The sequence below is a fragment of the Beta vulgaris genome, chromosome 2 (genome assembly GCF_026745355.1).
Source record: "Beta vulgaris subsp. vulgaris cultivar EL10 chromosome 2, EL10.2, whole genome shotgun sequence".
Classification (NCBI taxonomy): domain Eukaryota; kingdom Viridiplantae; phylum Streptophyta; class Magnoliopsida; order Caryophyllales; family Amaranthaceae; genus Beta; species Beta vulgaris.
Window position 1 is genome coordinate 51,986,876 of NC_079203.1, and position 23,027 is coordinate 52,009,902.

At 37.3% G+C, this 23,027-nt stretch overlaps 3 protein-coding genes across 5 annotated transcripts; 2 read left to right on the forward strand and 1 right to left on the reverse strand.

Moving 5' to 3' along the window:
- The first annotated feature begins 914 nt into the window (after positions 1-914).
- LOC104906653 (heavy metal-associated isoprenylated plant protein 34) lies at positions 915-3,339 on the forward strand. The gene is made up of 3 exons (XM_010695442.4): positions 915-1,351; positions 1,460-1,535; positions 2,255-3,339. Exons 1-3 carry the CDS (start codon positions 1,316-1,318, stop codon positions 2,983-2,985), a joined length of 843 nt encoding a protein of 280 aa, XP_010693744.1. The 5' UTR covers positions 915-1,315; the 3' UTR covers positions 2,986-3,339.
- Positions 3,340-3,631: 292 nt separating this feature from the next.
- LOC104906638 (uncharacterized) lies at positions 3,632-5,567 on the reverse strand. Of its 2 annotated transcripts, none has more exons than XM_010695422.4 (3): positions 5,348-5,567; positions 5,157-5,251; positions 3,632-4,607 (listed from the first exon to the last, which is right to left on the reverse strand). In XM_010695422.4, exons 1-3 carry the CDS (start codon positions 5,449-5,451, stop codon positions 3,817-3,819), a joined length of 990 nt encoding a protein of 329 aa, XP_010693724.1. In that variant the 5' UTR covers positions 5,452-5,567; the 3' UTR covers positions 3,632-3,816. The 2 variants fall into 2 exon arrangements, with proteins under 2 accessions (XP_010693724.1, XP_010693733.1); XM_010695431.4 differs by having other exon boundaries at positions 3,632-4,604; positions 5,348-5,566.
- A 3,137-nt stretch (positions 5,568-8,704) lies between these two features.
- LOC104906630 (regulator of nonsense transcripts UPF2) lies at positions 8,705-20,979 on the forward strand. Of its 2 annotated transcripts, none has more exons than XM_048639460.2 (17): positions 8,705-8,773; positions 8,874-8,986; positions 9,127-9,224; positions 9,565-9,767; positions 10,449-10,793; positions 11,906-12,010; positions 12,831-12,958; positions 13,283-13,459; positions 13,670-13,751; positions 14,664-14,972; positions 15,077-15,274; positions 15,388-15,489; positions 16,818-17,069; positions 17,156-17,374; positions 18,060-18,230; positions 18,748-18,933; positions 19,241-20,979. In XM_048639460.2, exons 3-17 carry the CDS (start codon positions 9,131-9,133, stop codon positions 20,198-20,200), a joined length of 3,531 nt encoding a protein of 1,176 aa, XP_048495417.1. In that variant the 5' UTR covers positions 8,705-8,773; positions 8,874-8,986; positions 9,127-9,130; the 3' UTR covers positions 20,201-20,979. The 2 variants fall into 2 exon arrangements, with proteins under 2 accessions (XP_048495417.1, XP_019107751.1); XM_019252206.3 differs by having other exon boundaries at positions 8,730-8,765.
- The last annotated feature ends 2,048 nt before the right edge of the window (positions 20,980-23,027 follow it).

Genomic DNA, 23,027 nt, shown 5'->3' on the forward strand with positions numbered 1-23,027 from the left:
TGACAAAAGCAGCATAGCTCCATTGCATATTGTGCAATAATGATAAGAGTTCATAGGATTATTACATAATTATCTACACAAATTGAGTATTGAAGAAGTTGCTAAAGAGTTTATAGGATAGGAGGAATGCACTAATTATGAGGTTGCATTCTGTATTAGCATAATCATACCATTGTAACAGCCTAATTATCTTTAATCAAGCAATCTATTATCCTAACATAATGGGATGCAGCTTGAAAACCCACCATGCACACCCTTCAAAAGCATCTCCATGGATTTTGACGTTTCTTAGTCGATCAAATGTCTTAAACCAACGGATCGTCGAAAAAAGACTGTAGGGTCTCTGGGTGAGTGACCTTGTGTAAGGGTGAGGAAAGTTTTTCTTACCAGAGTTCACGAAAGAGGGTCCCAAAAAAGAATTGTAACTAATACTCACTCTGTATTTTTTTATCTTTCCTACTTTGACTTTGCACGTTTGCCAATGCACTTGTTCTACATTAAATATCTTTCACTACATATAAGTAAAAAATTATAATAATCGAAATTAATAAAGTACTCATTGGGACGAATAAAACAAGACCCCACATGACTATATTTTTTCTTATATATTGAGAAAAAATCTAAGAAAATTTCTCTAATTGTGAATAGTGTCGAGATTCTAAGTGAGAAAGATAAAAAAAAAAATACAGAGGGAGTACCTGGTAACAATTTGACTAAAGACCGTTTATTACAGTTAAACGGTTATGCACAACAAGAACGTTAATTTGTAACTCTGATTTAATTAATTAATCACTAGGATTACAAATCGATACTTTTCCTATTAATTGCATCAAAAGGGTTCACCCAAAAATGAAGCATATAAAATGGAGATCATGAGAAGTAGCTAAAAACAGCAAAAAGAAATCATTGTTGAGATAGCATATCATACAAATCATTGTTGGGGTAGCAGGTCATATTTTTTGGTACACAGTACTTTTTATTTTTATTTTGAGTTAGTATATCTCGTGAAGCAAAACTAAACCAAATCAGGTGCAAAGGAAATGACTGATTTGACCTACACGAGGAAATGGTGTACTCCATATTTCTGCAGCATGTCTGTCTCTGTTTTCTTTGCCAGACTAACTCTGACCTGAGTCAAATCATAAACCCCAGGCCCCCCTCTCCTCTCTCTCTCTAGAAATGCACTATTTATGCATGTTGCCAAAGAGTTCCATACTTCCATACAAACATACAGTAGTTTACAAAAACATAGAACTTAAGAAAGAAAAGTGTGTTCTTTTTTATCAACAGCAAAGATAAGTCTGAAGTTTTCAGAATGCCACCTAATCTAAACCAATCTATAAACATGGAGGTTTATCAAAAAAAAATTGATCTTACTTTTTGTGCAGTTTTAATCTTCTTCTTGTTTGTTAAAATTTGACTTATTAATCTTGTGTTTGATCCTTCTTTCTGTCTACAGACTGTGGTTCTGAAGGTGAATGTGAACTGTCATGGTTGCCGTCTTAAAGTGAAGAAAATCTTGAAGAAGATTGAAGGTTTTCCTATGCACTATTGTTCGATTTTAGTTCACAGTTTTTACCACTGTTATGTTGATTTTTTATTATGATGAAATGCAAGTGGTGTTACTAGTTTTTTTTGATAGCACACTTTAACTGACATTTGTTACCTGAAAGCATGGGGGTAGCTCAGGTAATTAGAGATACTACCCGAAACCTTGAGGTCAAGAGAACGAGTCTCACCTCTCTATCAAGTGGTAGGGTTATCCTTTGTTTTAAAGGGAAGTGGTAATGTTAGCCTATATTAGGGAGAAGACATACAGAAGTCCCCTAGAAATTCAGTAAATACCAGTGTCACCTGATTCGCGGTAAGAGAATGGGGATGGCTTATAGGAACATCATTCACGAGCTACTTTTGACAAATTAGCTCAAAAGTATAGCACTCAGCACGTACCAATTTGCATGTTTTGGATCTCTGTTAGCAGGGGATTAGCGAACTAGGTAACACTGGTAAAGGGGCTCCACAATGTTTGCGCATATGTCTGAATGTTTAGTGCCATAAAAGATCAAAAAGCTCTTATAGAAACTAGATAGTTACTATATCATGATTTGTCACAGTATGTTTAGGTGCTTCCTGACTCAAAAGTTCTGTAACATTGTGTTCAAGACCTTCAAGTAATAATCTTACTATTTTGCTGATGCTATTTCAAAGAGTTTGGTGTTTACTCTTAATGTACATGTCTTTGTATCGGAACCAGGAGTTTACGCTGTAAACGTAGATGCAGAACAGCAGAGAGTGATAGTTAAAGGAATAGCAGACTCAGCAACAATAATCAAGAAGTTGGCGAGGTCAGGCAAACATGCAGAGCTGTGGTCTCCAAAGTCCCAGCATCCAGACTTGAATCAAGAGCAATTCTCTCAAGGCAAATCCAAGAAGAAGACACCAATTCATCATCAAAACAACAGCTCAAAAGGAGCAGTTTCAATAGACCAGTTGATGTACCCTAACCTACATGATGGAGGATCGTTGGGAAGCGACTGGGGCTTTGAAGGAGATCTAAATCAAGACATGGAGCTGGAGACAAGAGAGAGAGAAATTTTCAATATGAATCCCTTAAACAACAAGATGTATGGGGATGGAAACTATGAAAATGACATTGGTGCCATGATTTCCATGATGAACATGAATGGACATCATGATCATGACCAACGTCGTCATCATCATCATCATGGGTATGATGTGGGTGGTGGTTCTCTAGACTCGGGAAGAAGTCAGTTCCAGAGATTTCAGAACTATTCTGTAGGAGCACCAGGTTATGGATATCAGCAGCACCCATCACCCTTGATGGTCGAAAATCTCTTGGGCTCCCAGTATAACCAAAATCCTTATAATGCATGGCTCAGAACAAACCCTCAGAATGTGCATGCAATGCTGAATGATAATAACAGGATGCATAATGGATATATGCACATGTATCATCAGTACTAACCTAATTAACAATAGATAGTAAAGGCTGCCAGAGCCTAGATGGAGGTACTAGTAGTACTACTGAGGAGGGAACAAAAAGCCTCTTTTTCAAATTGATAAACAGATGAAGAGAAATCAGTGTAATGAACTGCTCAGAGTGCAGCAATCAGACTTATCACTTATGATAGGCTAATATAGTACTTATGTTTTATATTTGAGTATGTAGTACATAATGCCTGGATAATCCCAAGGTACCAACGTACTAAGTCATATAGACTATTGCAGCAAATGAAATAGCAGCTAGCAGAAACACAAGATTCAGCAACTTACTTGTTAGGACTTGGGAATATTATACTATGTTCTTTGAAGTGTTAATACTACCTTTATCATTTATCTCTCCCCCACCCCCAAAGAGGAAGGGTTAGCCAGTAACAGTTATAAGCCATGGTTGCCAATATTGACCAATAACACCACTAACAAAATCATTATTTTTGTAGATATTATTAAAGTAAGTATATTTTGAACACACATATTTTTGCACTATGAAAGTATTTGCTTTTGCGTAGTACTAAGGTTCTTGTGCTTCATCAATCCTACCCCAACGCCCCCCCCCCCCTCCAACCACACCGGCCCCACACCCACACAACATAAAGCAGTGACAGTAGTGTAGTCTTCAGAAGCCAAAACAGCATGTCCCAATTCCATTAAGCTAGCTGCGATACGGCTCAACCATAGCACATACTCCACACAACCGTAATAATGTTACAAATGATCATTGGCAAGTATGACTAGGTAAGGGAGACAAAAGTACACTACAAGTATTTCTAAGCTAACTGAATATTATTATAACAATTACCGCTTTTGATCTTTCCGCCGTCTAGACTGTGCCTTTTGCCATTTTTTCTTGAGGACAAGTTTGCTCTTTGGCTTTAATTTGATCTCTGGAGAGAACTTGTAGTTGGGATCCCTCATTTTTGCTTGAATGTCCTTGAAAAACTGCATGTTTAGTTGCTTTGGACCCCCCTGCCTAAGCTCAGCATACTCTGGCCCCGAAACAATATTTTCAAATGCACCAATGAGAATATCTAAGTCACTCATTACTTCCCAAACATTAGAGTACCTTCCATCTGGCCCTTTTTTCAACTTCTTTAGGGCATTTTCAACAGCAAGTTTCCGTGCTTTCTTTCCAGGGGACAACTCTTCTGGTTCATCTTCAGCTTTCAGTAGCTCTGAGAGAGTTCTATATTTAGGTGCCTCTTCAAACTCGAATAGCTTATCTATATACGTGTCACTCTTCTCATTCGGATAAGGTTCAGTAGGAATATCATCGTCATCATCTTCTTCACTGCCTGTCCAAAGATTCTTCTCCTCATCACTCCCTGACCATACACTCCAAAGCTCATCACTATCATCGGCATCTATACGATCTGAGTGGTCCTTCGCTTTCTGTTTGACTTTCCTAATTTCTTTCTCTAGAGGGCTTAATTTCTTCTCCGAATCACTCTCATCTTCACTACCCGTCCACAGGCTGTCCTCTTCATCTAGCTGCCTTGTCCATGCCTTCCTAAATTCTTTACTCCCTGGTGCTCCTTGACCAAAAAGATCATATTGCTTTCTATCACCTCGAGCATATGATCTAGCTGCTAAAATATATAGCCCATTCAAATTCAATTGTCTCCCAACATGTAGTAATATGAAAATAGCAGTACAGGTCTTTCTGTCTTTAGACGAAAAGCATATATAGGCATGCATACACATATACTAGTAACTAGTTGCTATTTTAACATCAATAGTTCTAAGTTCTAACCTATGCCCTCATGGCTCATGCTAAAATTTATCCACTATAATTTCTACTAATATGTAAAATGTTGTACTATATACTGCAATTCTCAAGTGTCATTTGAAATACGAAATGAGCAAAAAAATGTGCTTGGGATCATCTAGCTCTAGGTGCTCGCCGGAGTAAGATGGAGGTCTAAGTCTAACTATATAGATGTGGAATAGCCCAAACACTATACTTTCTTGTATTCAATCATTAACATGTAACACCAAAAATATAGAGAAGTCGAAAAGTTTGATTTAACAGAAAGCATATAACACACAGCACAAAGCAGTGATTGGGGACTTTCAACAAACACATAGACTGCAGCAAATACAACATCAAATGAAAATAATTTGAAAGCAAAGTTAACCTTGGAAATAGATTAATGTGGGGTGAGAAACTCCATATACAAATTGATGGGTATAAGTCGAAGTAGCATCAAATGATTCAGCTACAAATCTGAACCTGTGAAGAAGAAAGCAGAGCATAGTTAATTCAGCAGAAATTATCATTTTAGTAGAAGAATTCATTTGATCAAAATAACCCAGAAATTTAAAGAACCTTGGAAAGGTGGAGCTGAGAGAGGTGAGTGAATAAGGCAGAAATGAATAACGGGTATGTAGGAGACGCCATTGAAGTAGAGTTACCTTGAGGTGCAAAGCCATAATTGTTGGAAATTAGTGAGAATAGCCACGTAAAGAAAGGGTTAAAATACCGTTAAATGCAGCATAATAGAACTTCAAAGGACACATAAAACGCAACGCCAAGTTGAGGGAGGAATTACGGTTTACACATGTAGGACTATTGCCGATTTCTACTGGTCCACTACGTGTTTGGATCCTTCAGAGTTAATAACGGTAATAGTTTGAGCAATATTAATCATTGACTAAAAAATCAATGGCTCATATATTCTATTCTTAAAAACTATGCTATTTTTTTTCATCAAAATTCACCCCCTAATATTTCCCTCCCGCCTATATGAGCCATTGATTTTAAAAAATATATGGTTTAGATACAACTATAGCGGCAAAATTGACCCGTACCCGTTGACCCGATCCGAAATACCCGACCCGGAACCCGTTTTTCACCCGAAAATAACGACCCGAATATGACCCAAAACCCGAAATAACCCGACCCGAATTAAAAAAGACCTGAATATGCCCCGAACCCGTATCTACCCAAACCCGAATCTACCCGTCCCGAAAATGACTCGATAATGATGACACAACCCGAACCCGACCCGAAAAGTTGTCATATTAGTTACTTTTTAAACAAATTTAAGGAAAATATTATATTGAAATATTATACTTCCTCCGTTTTTTTTTAGATGTTACACTTTCTATTTTAGGAAGTTTTGAATTAGATGTTACACTTTTATTTTGGGTAATAAATTCTCTCTATCTCTCTCCTATCACATGCTCACATGGGACCCTTTTGTTTTTCATTCTCTCTATCTCTCTCCTCTCCAAAAATTACCTAGGAGTCCGTGATTTGAAAAGTGTAACATCTAATAAAAAACGGAGGAAGTATATAATTTAGCCACTGTCCATGAATTATTTAATCTACTTTCATTAGTTTTATATGTGTTTTATTTATTTGGAAGCTTGAAAACCCGATCTAAACCGACCCGTTCTAACCTGACCCGATATGACCCGAATTCTCATGGACCCGATAGTAACTCGTACCCGAACAAACCCGGCCTGAACCTGAACAAACCCGACCCGACCCGTTTTAACCCGACCCGTTTGACCCGTTTGCCACCTCTAGATACAACTAGAGATGTCAATGGATCTTGGACCCGTCCCAGATCCGTAGATCCAGATCTGTTTCGAAGGATCTGGATCTTATCATTTTGGACCCTTCGTGTCTGGGTCGAATCCGGATCCCACGCAAAAAAATACGGATATGGATCTAGATCTTATGGAGAGGATCCAGATCCGACACGCAGATCCGTTTTTTATAGTTTGAATATTTTAATTAGTAACTTAAGGCTACTGTTTATCTTATTCTCATAGAAGATTGAATATTTTAAATATTGGGATGTTGCTATATTGTAGTTTGGTGAATGTTATAATAATTATATCATTTAGTGATAACATATTGACAATTGTTTGTACAACTTTTTGGGAAAACAGTCAGATCCAGATCCAGATCTGTAGAACCGTGGATCTAGTGAATCCGGATCTGGGTATAGCCTTATGAGATCCGTAGGATTTGGTCCGGATCTGGATCTAGGCTCAAAAAGCAGTTCCGGATCTGGTACCACCAAGATCCGATCCAGATCCGGCCCGTTGCCAACCCTAGATACAACTCTACCTTGTAGAGTTTCACTAAAACTCCAGAGGATCCAAACTCGGTCTACTACTATAATATACACCGATGGTAGGAGATATTTTCTCGATGACATAAGAGGAGGTCGGAAGGAAACTTATATAGGGGTAAAAATGTCCAATTATTTTTTCTTTTGTTATACTTATCCTTTTTATTTGATTGGTGCAAATTCTTTTATGCAACGGACTGTGATATTTGTGTGATGATATAGAAGTTCTATCAATAATGTCTAAATACTTATAAGGTTTAAGAAGGTGTATCAATAACACCAGTAGTATTGTTGCATTATGATCTAAACGCGTAATGCATGACACATGAAATTTGACGCGAGTTATTGTATTAGTCATTTTATATGTATATAGTAAAATGATTGAGCATTAAGTAATCACATTAGTTGAGCTTCGTTAACTATAAGTCTATACTCTTGTTTTCAATATAGTGATGAAAGTAGAGATTTCAATAACTCCTTTGCAGAAGCAAGACTTATTTCATGGTTTTAGCGTAATATTGCAACGATGAAGAACAATAATATGTTTAGAAGGGTTTGGACGAGCAATAAGCTTGATTTTTATGGTTTTAGTTTGAGTATAATATATTATAAACATTTAATTTACTCTATTCCATTAAGCAAGTTAAAAGTCACATACTATAAATTGGTCATGGCAATCTCTTAACACTTTCATTCATGTGTGATTTATCCTGCTAGTTTAATATCAAATGCTACAATTTGATCTATATAAAACCAAAATTGCTAGTATGTTTACATGGCATCAGAGCTAGTGCGACAAGTCCATGAGTTCATTTCTCATCTAACTCTTATTTCTAAAGTGGAATATATAGCAATAGGTTTAAGGAGGCCATGTCGCATCACCTTCCAGGCTCCATGAGCTCCCATGTGGGGGAGCGTGATGAATATAAAACCAAATTTTGAGGTTCCATCAATGAGTGTAAGCTTTCAATCATGATTAGAGGGGGGCGAGAAAGAGAGTGAAAGGAGAGGATAATTTTTTTGGTAAGAAAAATTTCCCTTAGACTTCCATCGCACAAATTCACCTACCTAGATTTCCAACAAACCCCAAACACATTTACACGTAATAACTAGAGGTAAGCGTGGGTCGGGCCAGCACACGGCCCGGCCCGGCTTGGGCCCGGCCTAGCACGAGCCCACTCGAGTCCTGTTGTCCGCTACGAGGGCTGTGGGCTGTCGTAGTCAAGAAATTTTATCTCAAGCCCACCTAGATGGCCTTTGGGCTAAACACCCCTTTTATTTATGTTTAGCCTAAAACTGTCAAAAAAAAAAAACAAAACATAAAACACGAGCCAGGTCCGCAGGAGGCACGAGCTCGGCCTGGGGACAAAATATGAAAATTTCAAGTCCGGCACGCCACTAATGAGCCCGGCCCAATATTTCACCAAACCCGTGGACCGAGCTCGTGAACAGGCCCGGTTCATACCGAGATATAGTACTAAACTACTAACTAGTATTTTCCTTTAGCGGTTTAACCCCTCCATTAATTTTGAGTTTCTTTTGAATAAATTAATTAAGTTTTAGACAACGAGAGAAATAGAGAAAGCAAGAAACGCGTCAAAAATAAAAAAACACGGAGAATTGATCCGCGAAAAAAAAAAAAGAGAAGAAAGAAAGTCTGTAAGACTGTAACCCTAACCCTCGATTACAATCTGAAATTCTCTCACTAGATTCATTAATTCCAATTTTCCATTCATAAAATTGACGAATTATCACACAAAATTTCAGATTTTTCCAGCAACAATTTACATTCTTCGAATTCGAGGAGCAAAAGAGGAAAATTTCCGGCAAATTTAATATTTATCGACGAGCCGTAAACTTGATCGTCGAAAATTTTGAAGGTATGTTTAGAAATAATTTCAACTGAAGTTTAAGATTTACAATTTGTATCATACGCATATTTGAGCTAGAATTTAGAGTTTATTGTAATTTGTTCATTGATAAGCATAAGCTCAAAATATTGATATTTTTGGGGCTATAGTACAATGCAGGAAGCTGTTGTTCGTGCTGAAGAATCTAAGAAATCGGTAGAGGCGATGATGTCTCTTCGTCAAAGTAATTTGAAGCCTGAAAGGCCTGGTTAGTAAACTAGAATTTTATGGTGTCACATTTGCTACATATGAAATTGTTCATTTGTCAAATGAATTACTGCAAGTTATTTTTGTCGATGTACTAGGTGGTTATTGTTTTAGGAGAAGGCGAAAACTTATTGTGACTTTCGATTGTAGTGTGTTTGACACTTTGACTATGATTTCTTTGTTGGAGGGGGTAATCTGTTGCCTTTTTGATGATTAAGGTTTGGAAGTGTCTGTGTATCGAATTGATGAAACTTGAAAGTCACATTTGTACATCAAGGCTACTTTAGCTTTTTTTAGGGGTGTTGTTTGTGATCATTGATATTGTTCAATTCTGCTTTCAGATCCCGCTTTCTTGAGGACGCTGGATTCTAGCATAAAACGCAACACTGCGGTTATTAAAAAGCTTAAACAGATAAGTGAAGATCAAAGAGAAGGTTTGATAGATGAGTTGCGAGGTGTCAACCTAAGTAAGTTTGTGACTGAGGCAGTGGCAGCTATATGTGATGCCAAGCTGAAGACTTCTGATATACAGGCTGCTGTCCAGGTAGCATATTCCGTGCTTTGTGTATCTGACTATCTGTAGTTATTGACTTGTTGTTGGGTAACAGCTTGAAATTGGAGTGATATGGTCCTTTTTTCGGATATTGATCTTTTCATCACTTTGTATTATGTTTAATGAACGGTCTTTTTAGAGTAATTTTCAAATGAGTTAAGGAATGCATATTGCTTATCAGACCTACACAAAGTTTGCTTTCTCAATCTTCCATGTACACAACCAATAGGATTCACTTAGGGAAGATATCCTTTCTCGCAGTGCCTGTTCTATTACTTGATGGATATATGGTATATTCTATACACTCTTTGGCCTTACTGTTGAGTAAGTTGTGCCTGATATTTATTCCCATAGTTGAGCCTATAATTTGAAAGCTGGTTATGTGGTTCGACTCAGAAGAAAATATTGGTACTTCAGGGAGAAAGGATTTTACTAGTTTGAAGAGTGAAGTTGTTTAAAAATAACAACATGGTGGAAGAGTGAAGAATATCTTTTTTTTAGGGAGGAAATCCTCCATGTTAGGGAGAAATGATTTTCCTTATCATCGTCCATTATCAAGGTGGAAGAGTGAAGGTTGATAAGGAAGAAGAAAATTAGAGGGAGGGGTTTTAAAGCTGTTTTTTCCTGCGTTTTCTTTGCTTTGTGAGACCTAAAATGGTCAACTTTTGACAGATTTGCTCCTTGCTTCACCAAAGATACCCAGATTTTTCATCAAGCCTGAGCCAGGGTTTATCAAAAGTGTTCATTCCCGGGAAAGCAACAGAAGACTTAGAGACAGATAGAAACTTAAAGGCGATGAAGAAGCGTAGCTCTTTAAAGCTCCTTCTGGAATTGTACTTTGCTGGCGTCATAGAAGACAGCAGCATCTTTGTTAACATCATCAAAGATCTTACTAGTCTGGAACACCTAAAGGACCGAGATGCTACTCAGACTAATCTTTCACTGCTTGCTACATTTGCTCGGCAAGGAAGAGTGTTCACGGGGCTTCCACTATCTGGATCAGAAGCTAATGACGAGGTATATTTGTCTGTTGATCATCAGAATCATGAAACTGCTGCTCTCTAATCCTGGATATATTAGTTTGTTAGTTATCCTTATACATGGTGACACTTTAAGTAGGTTTGAATCTATTGAAATGCTTGCTTATCCTAGTGGAGTTAGTTTGTGCTCTTGGATTACTGGCCTATCAAGATTAGGAGTCTTGAAATTTAATAGAGCTATATCAACACCAAATCTATTATATCTGAATTCTGTCTATATTTATGCGTTTCCCCCTGCGTGCATATGCATAAAATACATGGGAATGGTTTATATTGGAATGTAGCTTGCATGCTTTACTTAGTCTACTTTCTAAGAAAATCTGACAAACATGAGCTGAGTGCCATGTAGGTGGCTCTGAAAGTATTCATTAGCTACAGACAGGAGCAGCTATTGCCATATATGTTTGTTTGTGGAAGTTTCATCAGTATTCATTAATTATTTTGTGAATCAGAAACGTGAGTGAACAAAGCAGTAACCGTGCTTAGGAGTTAGGATACAAATCCTTGGAATTGTTAAACCGTGACAGTGAATTGGATTCCCTTGCATTTTTTGTTGGTGTTCTCATCTCTTGTAAAAGACGCTGATTCACGGTTTCTTGTAGAACTACTCAACTCTTCGAAACCTTACACACAGACACACACAAGAGGTAGGATAACCACTGTAAATGTTCCTGATGTAGACATTGAAATTAGTGAAAGAATTTGCACTTGAATAGCTAAGTGGAACGAGCACTAGTCTGACAGTTTAATTTGTCCACCTCATATAGTTCTATCCAGGCGAGGCTTTGATTCTGTTAAAACTCAATATCAAATAGAAAATTACTCGAATTTCTGGCTAAGTGAACTACTTACATTATCTATGTAAAGAGCTGTAATTGGTTTTAAATTTTCTTCTGCATAAGATGGTTTTAGAATACCTGCAATCAACCTTTCAAGGTTAAAGTTAGATAAATAGAAAGAACCTTATTATCACTATGATGATGGTCGTAACTGTTTGAATTATTATAATGGCAATACTGTTTTAATTCCTTGGCAAGTTTCTGATCAATTATATGTTGCATTTTTCTGTACTCTTGTATCTCATTACAGTTCTTCAAGGGCCTTAATGTTACTGCTGAACAGAAGAAAATCTTCAAGAAGGCATTTCATGTGTATTATGATGCTGTTGCTGAAGTTCTGCATACTGAGCATACTGTAAGTTCTGATACCTTTGTTCTACCTCCGCTCCCTTCACTCCTCCCCTGTGAATATTCTCTTTTCCATTCTCCTTTCAGCTTCTCTTCATTGTGCTTTCCTTTCCCACTTTCTTTGGCTTAGGCTTCATCACAATTATTGTGATGTTAAACAATTTCCAGCTGAATTGTAGTATGCTGTTCTAACACAGCTTTCTTCTTAATTCCTTTTCGGATTGAGAAGCTGGTATACCACTATCACAGTATCATCCCTTGAAGCAGATATTATGCTCCCTCGATCCTGGATAGAAATTTTTAATCTAACCTTTTAAGTTGCAATGTGTGTGCAAAGAAAATGATGACAAATATAAGATGCCTTCTTTTTTTATTTGTTCTACTTCGACATTTTGGATTATTGCATGTTCCACTTCGAGCACAATTTTATTTTCAAGTATATATAAAAAAATTATTTTGTAGAATGTTATAGGATTTGTCTTAATGTATATTTGTAATTTCTTGTATTTTTTGTTAATTTTTTTGCTAATAGAGGATTTAAGATTTTATGGTTCAAAGCTGTGCATTGGCAAACATGATAAGTGAAAATGAAACCAGTCAAAGAAACAGAGGGAGTTCCATTTGGTTCCTTGACATTTTCACTTTGTATGTTCTTCTACTGGTGAAATGTTTAGATTCTTTATGTAGCTATTGTAATCTCTGCATATGGACGCCAGAACCAAATTAAAATATCTTACCGTTGGAAGATGTTCATCCGGTCTATCAGTTGTTGTACATATTATGCCCTTTAAACCTCTGCTTTTTTATTGATTAAACCCTTTTTATAGTCTCTTCGGCAGATGGAACATGAGAATGCAAAGATATTGAACGCTAAAGGGGAACTAAGTGATGATAATGCAACTTTATATGAGAAGTTGCGGAAATCTTATGACCATTTGTACCGGGGTGTCTCATCGTAAGTTTCTTGCAACTGTTCTTTTAAAATGACGTTCACACACACACACACACGCACACACACACACACACACATATATATATATAGGTTTAAGTTCATATGAGAACAATGGTGAGAACCACTTATTTTTCCTCATTTTACGAAGATTTTGATCATTTCACAACGTTTTTGCATTTCATGTTTCACTTATTTTATGTTTTTGCTCATTTAACATTTGTATGCTCATATATATATATATATATATATATATATATATATCGTTATTTCATTGAATAAATGAAGTAGTCTTCTTCAGATTAAACATTTGTTTTTTTCTCTTGTTAGTTTAGCTGAAGCCCTTGATATGCAACCCCCAGTGATGCCGGAGGATGGTCATACGACAAGGGTAACTAGTGGGGATGATTCTGCTTCTTCTGCGGCTGGAAAGGATTCTTCTGCTGTTGAAGCAGTGTGGGACGACGAAGATACAAGAACTTTTTACGAGTGTTTGCCTGATCTTAGGTTTGATTCTACATTATTATTTTTCTGTATAATTTGATAAGTTGGTATGAACGTTTTGTTTGGTGGGTTCCCATATTGTAAGGAACACTCTAAATGATGAAAGAGAAGAAAAGAGAGAAAATGTTCCTGCTTTGTGCTTAGAGGTGTTCTACTTTGGAAGATATTATCGGTGTTTATGTTGGTTTTTTTCTTTTTGGTATGTGTCTCCAGAGCATTTGTTCCTGCAGTTTTATTGGGTGAAGCTGATTCCAAGACCAGTGAGCAACATGCAAAGATGCCAGACCAATCACCTGTAAGGGAATCTCTTTTTTTTTTTTTTAAGTGTGACACATTCTTTTATGGCTAATATTATGATCAGAACCTTTTAGCAGTATAGTAGGTTGTGAATTGCCTCATTCTCGTGAGCTGAATGGGGACAGCCTGTTGTTAAGGGCTTTATATGGTAGTGTGGTTACTCATGGCCTGCTCTGTCTAATCACTGCACGTCAACTTATTGTTTAGTGGAGGGTGGAGATCAGTGTTTTTGCTGATTCTTCTTGTGTTTTGGCAACGCCGCAACACCCAAACTGTTATTCACCAACATTATGGTACCCTTAGTTTTCATGGTTAATTCCATAAATGGCATAGATGTTTGGCTAAGTACAGATGTGACTAGCTAATTTTTGTTCAAGTGATTGGTATCTGAATTCAAATTATTGATTGTATATCATCCACTAATTTTCAAAATGCTATGTTTTATACATTTTTAAAGTGTGGATTGGAATTCAAAGGTGAAGGAAGATGCTGTAATTACTTACATTCTGAAGCATAGATTGGGATCTAAAAGTGGAAGAACCATTTTGCTTTGGATTTCTGTAAAATGACATTCTGCTCTACTAACAAAAAAATGCAGCTATGCTCTCATAGTTTGATTTGGCTACTTACCCGATACATTTTGTCGAATCTGCTGGTTGAACTTGGTAATTTGAAATGGTAGAGGATAGTGATGATATTTAAGAAGAAAAATACATTTGAGAGTATAATTGCATTACCGTGGACATTGATTTTGATATGAGGTTTTGCTGACAAGATTGAAACAGATGTACTATTTCACTGCCTACCAGATGGCCCATAAGTGCAACTCTCAAGATACTTGTAAATGTGTCTGATATATGTATCTCTCTTCTTACTGGCCCCATCCGGGTACTTGATTTTTGGTCATCAGGATGCTGCCACAGAACTTGATCAGTTAAACTTAGCTACTGAAGATACTGTTGAGTCCTCTGCAGACTCTGGAGCTTTGCCGGATGGAAAAGTGACTGAGAAGGGGAAGGAAAAAGAAGGAAAAGGAAAAGATAAAGAGGAGAAAGAAAAGAATAAAGAAGTTGACAAAGAAAGAGGGAAAGAAAAAGATGCAGACAAGAAAGGAGATAAAGACAAGGAAAAACATAAAGGTCCTGATGGTACAAATTTGGAGACTTTGTTACAGAGGCTTCCAGGTTCCGTCAGTCGTGACCTTATTGATCAGTTAACTGTATGTAATTAGCCCTACCCAAGAATTGTTATTAGTTATTTTCTGTCCAACTTCTGGTCATATTGATATGCCCTCTTTGTAATATGGTTCATATGGATTTGCAGGTGGAATTTTGCTATTTGAACTCGAAGACTAATCGGAAAAAGCTCGTGAAGGCATTATTTAATGTCCCCAGAACTTCCCTAGAGTTGCTTCCATATTATTCTCGCATGGTTGCCACATTGTCTACTTGTATGAAGGATATCTCGTCAATGCTCCTTCAGATGTTGGAGGAGGAGTTCAATTTCTTGATAAACAAGAAGGTTGATTGTGAGATTCATATGCATATGATTGCTTCAAATATTGTGCTTTTTGCTTCCTATTTGTGAGTTTTGACATATTTTAAATTGATTTGTCTTTTCATCACTTGTTTCAGGATCAAATGAACATTGAAACAAAGATCAGGAATATCAGATTCATTGGGGAACTTTGTAAATTTAAGATTGCACCTGCTGGCCTTGCTTTTAGCTGCTTAAAGGTATTTTTTACAGTTCATGTGATGTTTCGGCTAGAGTTTGTTTAATATGTGATTGGTATCATTGAAGTTTATTATAGTTTTGTGCTCTTACTTTCATAGAGGTTGCATATTTTTATCATCTTGAAAATTTACCTTGCTTTTAACTGCAAAATTAGTGGCTCCATTAGTTAGTAATTCATTGCTTTCTAACACAAGTATATGAGTAAATTTGGTGTCCATAATCTTATGAGATGTAGTTGTTAGGGACTTAGGGCTGCTTTTTGAATTTTAGGTTATACAGTTCTGCTACTTTTTAGGTAGAAAAGCATCTGATTACTCCTGGATTGTGTCTTTCATATGATTGAAGGAGGCCAATTCAATATGGGGGTGAGACCTTGAGTAGAACCATTTAAGATCATATATCTTTTCCTTTTATTGGATTTATTGGTTTGGTGCATCAGGTGCAATAGTACATTACTTTATGTTATAGCTGTCTTTTCCTTTTATTAGCTTCGATATTGCATTAGTCATAATTTTTCTTGATATCTTTTGTACCTTAATATTCAGACAATCTCGTCACTAGTATGGTAATTGGTAAAGGTAATATATGTTCAGTCTTTGCATTCTTGTTCAATCCTATGAGCGGCTGCTAGGTACTCGTTTAACGAAGTGGAATCCTGAGCTCTTACTAACCTTGATGATCGGTATACAGTAGCTCTCAGATCCATTAATTTTATGTATCCAAGTATCTAATGTGAAAATAGGACTTGGGGGTTGGCTCAAGTGATGAGCTTTCCTATCATCCCTATTGAAGTCTAGGGTTCAATTTCTATCCCAAGCATTTGCTTGGGATTTAAAGGGGGTGGGAGTTTATGGTTGTAATGGGCTTCTGGGTGGGAGACCTGTGCGAGGACAACTTAGAGGATTTCTTCTTACCTATCAAAAAAAGTATCTGAAGTGAAAATTGAAATGTTTGTATATTTGCTAAAGTGTGGATCTTATTTCGGTTCCATGAGATTTCAGTCTTTTAAAGGGTGTTTTGTTCTCGTGATCTACAGTTCAGATGTAAGAGAGCCAGAAGGGACCGTTGAAGTACTTTTAGATGCCTTTCCATTTTAAGTGCACATTGGTGGGGGTGTCGTTACTGTCGTAGGTCATATGACTTCATCTTTTTACATCAGTGCTGTGCATGATAGATTTTTAGAACCACAGGGTTATTGATGTCATGTTTGAAAAGTCAGAGTATCCTGATTGAATGTAGATTATATGATGGACTTCTATTTGGAGTTTGGAGCTTATGCTGCATTCTGTTTTTACTTTTGAAGTAATGCCATTTATTGTCGATCCAGGCTTGTTTAGATGAATTCACCCATCATAACATTGATGTGGCTTGCAATCTTCTGGAGACATGTGGGCGGTTCTTATATCGTTCTCCTGAAACCACAATACGCATGGCTAACATGTTGGAGATACTTATGCGGCTGAAAAATGTGAAGAATTTGGATCCTCGTCATAGCACTCTTGTTGAAAATGCATATTATTTATGCAAACCCCCGGAAAGACCTGCCCGAATAACTAAAATTCGCCCTCCTATGCATCAGGTTTGATCTATTTTTGGTTTTATATTTTATTTCTGTTGTATTTTTCACCTTGGTAATGAAAACAATTTTTTTGTTGGTATCTGCAGTATATTAGAAAATTGCTGTTCTCAGATCTCGACAAGTCCTCGATTGAGCTGGTTCTTAGACAACTTCGGAAATTGCCATGGAGTGAATGCGAACCATATCTATTGAAATGCTTTTTGAAGGTTCATCGTGGAAAATATGGGCAAATTCATCTTATTGCATCACTGACTGCTGGACTCAGTCGCTACCATGATGATTTTGCTGTTGCTGTTGTTGATGAGGTAGGTATTTGTAAATTTGCAGGTTCTAGCATTCAGGATCTTCATAATCTCATAAAGTATTCTGCTTAGACTCAACCTTATCAACCGGTTCTACATATGCTAAATGTGGGAAGCAAGGGTATGAGGGAAAAACAACAAATAATTAGCTAGTCGATTGAGGTAAAAGCAACCCGAGTATGATGAGGCATTAGAAATATTCATTTAAAAGATTATATTTCTATTGTTTTTTTTCTTTTTCTGTTCTCCATTGGTTCTGCTATAATGAGATCCTGAGTCGTTTATTCCTGATTGTATAAGATGCTAATAGTGACTTATGTGTCTTGAATTGAGTAAAGCTAATTGTTTGGTGGAGCCACCTAATTCTTATCAGAATACCAAAGTCCATTTTTTCTTCCCGGGTCTCCCACTTCAATGTAATGTCATTTCATGTTTTTTTGTCAATCTAATGGGTAGTTTGGGATTAGCCACCGGAGTTTTTCCTTTGAGTTGCTAATTGTGGTTATCCTTTTTTCTGCCTCTATCCTGGGAAACAATCCATTGCTTTTCTTCTGGTGGCAATTTTTACTTTTGAGGGTTTGATCCAATAAAGAGTGGCTGCATACCTTTATATGGTGATGCGAGGCGAGGTATGCGTCATCCATGTGTCTTTTTGTGAGTTGCGTGATGATTGTTGCTTGGATTTCAGGTTTTGGAGGAAATCAGATTGGGACTAGAGTTGAATGACTACACCATGCAGCAACGACGCCTTGCACACATGCGTTTCTTAGGGGAGCTATATAACTACGAACATGTGGACTCATCTGTTATCTTTGAGACACTATACTTGATTCTTGTTTTTGGCCATGGTACAGCTGAGGTATTAACTTCTCCATTAGCCTATTTTTTCTAGAAGATGAAGCGTTGTTTATATAATATGCTTTTCAATCTTCTGGTAACGTGTCATAGGAAACAAGAAGTTTGCTGATAGTGACAAGTCTGTGATTATAGTTTGTGTGGCTGTACAAGGTGTTTTATCTCGCAATTCTTGTAGTTAATGTTAGGTCTGTGAGCCTTTGTGCGGCGGTTTTTTCCATGTTGACTTAACGCCACATTATCAAGTTCTGATCAGTCTTTCGACACATCAGAGAGTATCAGACTGAATTACCAAAATCACTCACCATCTATTCTTATGGAAGTTCACAAGGTTATCAGAAGATGAATGTCATATGGCTGAGATGTTCGAAATTCAGGGGATGTTTTTGGTAGTTTTTAATGTTAGCACCTTAATTTTTAATCTGCCAAAACGTCCTACATGTAGTACCATAGGCTTGTAGTATGTCCAGTGCATTTTAGAAATGGAGTATTTCTAATGAGTTCTTTTTTCTTCTCATCAGCAAGATTCCCTGGATCCTCCGGAAGATTGTTACCGCATCAGGATGGTAATAACTCTTCTAGAGACCTGTGGGCACTACTTTGATCGAGGCTCGTCCCGAAGGAAACTTGATCGTTTTTTGATACATTTCCAGAGGTATACACTAAGCAAGGGTGTACTACCACTTGATATTGAGTTTGACTTACAGGTATGTCTCTAATCACAGCCACATTTCGTTATCTGTACAAGGCTTTGCTTTGGTCGTTTTCTGTTGTTGATTTGGGAAGTATTTGATAATGTTAAGAAATGAGGTCCTGTACACATATTGATGGATATATTACTATATTAGATGGTATGGATGAGCAATTGATGTTGCTGATCTTTTTAGCCTTACTAAAGCCACTATTGTTTTCCATTTTTGGATCATGGACAGAGGAATTCGTATTTGCAATATAGGTCAACTTTTTTCTTTAGTTATATCTTTTTCGTTTTTGAATATATATTACGTATGGCAGGATATATTTGCTGATCTGCGACCCAATATGTCGCGATATAGCTCAATTGAGGAAGTGAATGCTGCCCTTGCGGAACTGGAGGAGCATGAAGGCAAGGTAAGTGGTGAAAGGCATCCTGAAATTGAGAAGCGCTCAAACAATATCAGTCGAAGCAATCTTGGTAATGGTCAACGTCTTGCAAATGGTGTTGATGAAAATGGTGGTGCGCATGAGGATACAACACGGGATAGTGAATCAGACTCGGGGAGTGGCTCAATTGGTGATGGGGGTCATGATGATGATGATGATATGGATGACGAGAATCATGACCCAGGGAGTGAGAGTGAGGATGATGATGATGATGAGGTGGGACCTGCTTCTGATGAAGATGGTGAATTTCGCGCCAGAAAGAAGGCATCTGCTCTGGATCCTATGGAAGAAGCTGAATTTGACCGGGAATTTAAGGCACTTATGCAGGAGAGCTTGGATTCCCGTAAATTGGAGCTGCGGTCCCGCCCAACACTTGATATGATGATACCAATGAGCATCTTGGAGGGTTCTTCCAAGGACCATCATGGAAGAGGGCTTGAAGGGGAAAGTGGTGAGGAAACATTGGATGAAGAGAATGGAGGAAACCGGGAGGTCCGTGTAAAAGTTCTTGTGAAGCGTGGGCACAAACAACAGACAAAGCAAATGTTCATTCCTCAAGATTGCTCTCTCGTTCGGAGCACGAAGCAGAAAGAAGCTGCTGAGCTTGAGGAGAAACAGGACATAAAGCGATTGGTTTTGGAGTACAATGACAGAGAAGAAGAAGAGCTTAGTGGGGTCGGTAACCAAATAATGGGTTGGACACAATCAGGAATAGGCCGAATACCTAGTCGCGGTAGCGCTTGGGATGGAAGTGGTGGGAGAGGTTCTGGCGCACGTCATCGGTACCACCATCATCCAGGTGGTGGGCACTATTATAGTAGAAGAAGATGAGAAACAATGAATGAAGCTCAGACTTGGATACAATACAGGTATTCTTAAAGACTTCATCATAGATACGTGATACTGGAGTCCCAGGGTCAGCACATTACAGTGGAAGCTTGCACTTCAGATGATTCATGGCATATTTTCTGTAGATGCCGCAAAAAGAATACAGGATTGAGGAACATGGATTCGAATTATAGTGGAAGTCATCGACAAGCATAATATATGGTACAAATGGGCATGTGATTGAAGATAGTGTATGTGTGATAAGCTTGAGGGGCTTTCATGTAATGTCTGACAGTCTGAGGCGCAGAAATCGCATCCTGACAAGAAGCCATGTGTTGAGGTTGAAACTAACGTATATTCGTCTATACAAGAATTACTGCCAATGTAAATAGTTGGTGTCGCTTTTAAATATGTGCATGAGTTACCTTTCATGAGTTTTGTGGGGCAACGAGTAGCATGGTTCTTAAGTCCTCAAATATTGGTATTGATAATACTGATCACGGTAATGCTAATCGAGGAAACTTCCTTTTGTTCTCTCGAGCTTTAGTGAACACTAAAGGGAGTAATGACTAATGAGTAGGAGATCAGAGCTTTGGAAAATGGATGGAGTATTATTGGAGTATGTGTGTAAATTGGTTCGGCTGTATCAAATGTTTGTTACGAACTCAATTTGGATTGATACTATTGGGTTCTATCCAAGTTCTTTCTCAGTTAGTCAAATATGTATGTTTTCTTCTTTTAATAGTACATTAATATAAAAGGTCATGAGGACCATTTTGGCAGGTCTATTTAGGTTGACTACTGTTTAGTGTTTAGTCATGACCTTTTAAAGCAAAGTCGTCACAATTAGGACTGTGTCATCAACATTAATTAAATTATATTACATGTTTACGGCCCGTTTGGTAGTTGGTTATAAACGGTGGTAATTGGAATGAATTTGTGTGTAAATTTGTGAAGAATATCATTGTCCATTCCCATGGTAATGCTAATTTATCCTAAAGTGTCCACTTTCCTTCTTGAATTTTCATTCCCATCCAATACCATCTTGTAGGTGGTAATGAGTGGTAATGAAAATTGCTTCCTCTTGAAGACAAAAACACAAGTTTAAGGGTGAGATTGCTTGCCCATGGAGAAAAAAAGCCTCTTCATGGAGATTCTAAGGGTACTTACCTAATAAAATTACACTTAAAATTCATTCCTATTACCGCAATTTATTAACGACTACCAAACGGGCTGTTAGAGGTTTAGCTAAACTTTGTTATAGTTATAAGGTATTTTGGTGGGTGAAAAGAAAGTTAAATTATATTGGATTTCTTTATATGATTATGCATATTACTTGGAAATGAAGTTTAAATATAATATGAGGTTTTTTTATCTAACTTAAATTTTTAGCAAGTTTATATAGTGTCGTATCTACACTTGTTTGCATATATTTCTTTTTTAAGGTAAGATGAAGTCCCTTGCAAAAAAAGGAGGGGGGAATTGGGGATCCCTCCTTGCATGGGGTGAAATTTGATCCTGTAATCTCTGGATTCGGAGGTGATGCCAACACCACCAATCTATCACCTGCTGTTCACTTGTGTGCACTAGGAGTGTCCATTTCGGATATCTGATCCGTAATTTCGGATCGGAAAAAATGGTATGCGAATCCGATATGATAATTTTCAAATCGGATATCTGAAAACTAAAAAATTGAAATTTCCAAATGAAAAGTTCTTAAAATAAGTTTTGGGTCAGATCATTGGATATCCGTCCTTGCAAACGAATATTTCGGATCAGATATTCGAAAGATTTCCATGTTCCAAATACTTTAGGATACGCGAAAAATGAAAATTTTGGATTCGTAGCCATTCTGAAAATTTCCAGATGTCCGATCTGAAATGTCCGGAAAACAAAGTGAATTTGATATCCGGAAAACTAATCGGATCACATATTGGATATTTATGATCGCCCCTAGTGTGCACATATGACTAATTAGGGTGCGTTCTATTCAACTTATTGGCCCTAAATTTATTGGACCTTATCTGAACTGAACTTATTGAACCTGAACTGAACTTATTGAAACTTATTAAACCTGATTGGACCTGATTCAACTCATTGGACCTGATTGAACCTGATTAGAACTTATTGGACCTTATTGGAACTTATTTGCCTTATTTTAACTAACCCAAACATATACTCACACTTTCCTCCCAACAGCGCAATCTCCATTGAAGGGAAGCATCAACCTACTCGATCTTATCCTGCAACCTTCATCAAATCCAAGGTATGTTTTGCTCTTCAAATTTTTCTCTCAATGTTTAAGGGTTTTTGAAATTTAGGGCTCCTATTATACGTTTTTCCCAAAATCACAAATTAGGGTTCTTAATTTTACAGTAATTTCTCCTCTCCTCCTAATTTTACGATAATAGAAACAGAACATTAAAGAGTCAACTAGGGGTAAAAAAAAAGGTCAACGCCGGTAAATGGTAAATTTGGCCGAAAATTCATAAAGTGGTTCATGTTCACAATCGGAAGTATTTTATTAGGTCCTTTTTGACAAATTTTTTTATTAGGTCCTTTTTGACAAATTTTTTTTATTAGGTCCTTTTTGACAATTTTTTTTATTAGGTCATTCCGCACAAAACTTCTATTTTATTAGGTCAAAACCCTAGTATTTACCAACTCATAATAAGAGATACTTATAGTGGTAAGGAGAGCACCTTTCCAACCTCAAGGTTGGGGGTTCAAATACAATCCCCACTAGAGGCACTTTGAGGGTAGGGATTCCCCTTACCCTCCCCCCTTATCCTCAAGTGTCTGGCCCATTCAGACTCGAGCGGGTTCGGGC

Excerpts from the sequence above, each read along its gene's own strand:
- LOC104906630 (XM_048639460.2), top strand. The coding sequence starts at position 9,131 with ATGCAGGAAGCTGTTGTTCGTGCTGAAGAATCTAAGAAATCGGTAGAG. Across the intron at positions 15,490-16,817 it reads TTGCTTTTAGCTGCTTAAAG|GCTTGTTTAGATGAATTCAC; the intron begins GTATTTTTTACA and ends TTGTCGATCCAG. Across the intron at positions 17,070-17,155 it reads TTCGCCCTCCTATGCATCAG|TATATTAGAAAATTGCTGTT; the intron begins GTTTGATCTATT and ends TGGTATCTGCAG.
- LOC104906638 (XM_010695422.4), bottom strand. The coding sequence starts at position 5,451 with ATGGCTTTGCACCTCAAGGTAACTCTACTTCAATGGCGTCTCCTACAT. Across the intron at positions 5,252-5,347 it reads CTCAGCTCCACCTTTCCAAG|GTTCAGATTTGTAGCTGAAT; the intron begins GTTCTTTAAATT and ends TCTTCTTCACAG. Across the intron at positions 4,608-5,156 it reads CACATTAATCTATTTCCAAG|CAGCTAGATCATATGCTCGA; the intron begins GTTAACTTTGCT and ends TATATATTTTAG.
- LOC104906653 (XM_010695442.4), top strand. The coding sequence starts at position 1,316 with ATGCCACCTAATCTAAACCAATCTATAAACATGGAG. Across the intron at positions 1,352-1,459 it reads ACCAATCTATAAACATGGAG|ACTGTGGTTCTGAAGGTGAA; the intron begins GTTTATCAAAAA and ends TTCTGTCTACAG. Across the intron at positions 1,536-2,254 it reads AATCTTGAAGAAGATTGAAG|GAGTTTACGCTGTAAACGTA; the intron begins GTTTTCCTATGC and ends TATCGGAACCAG.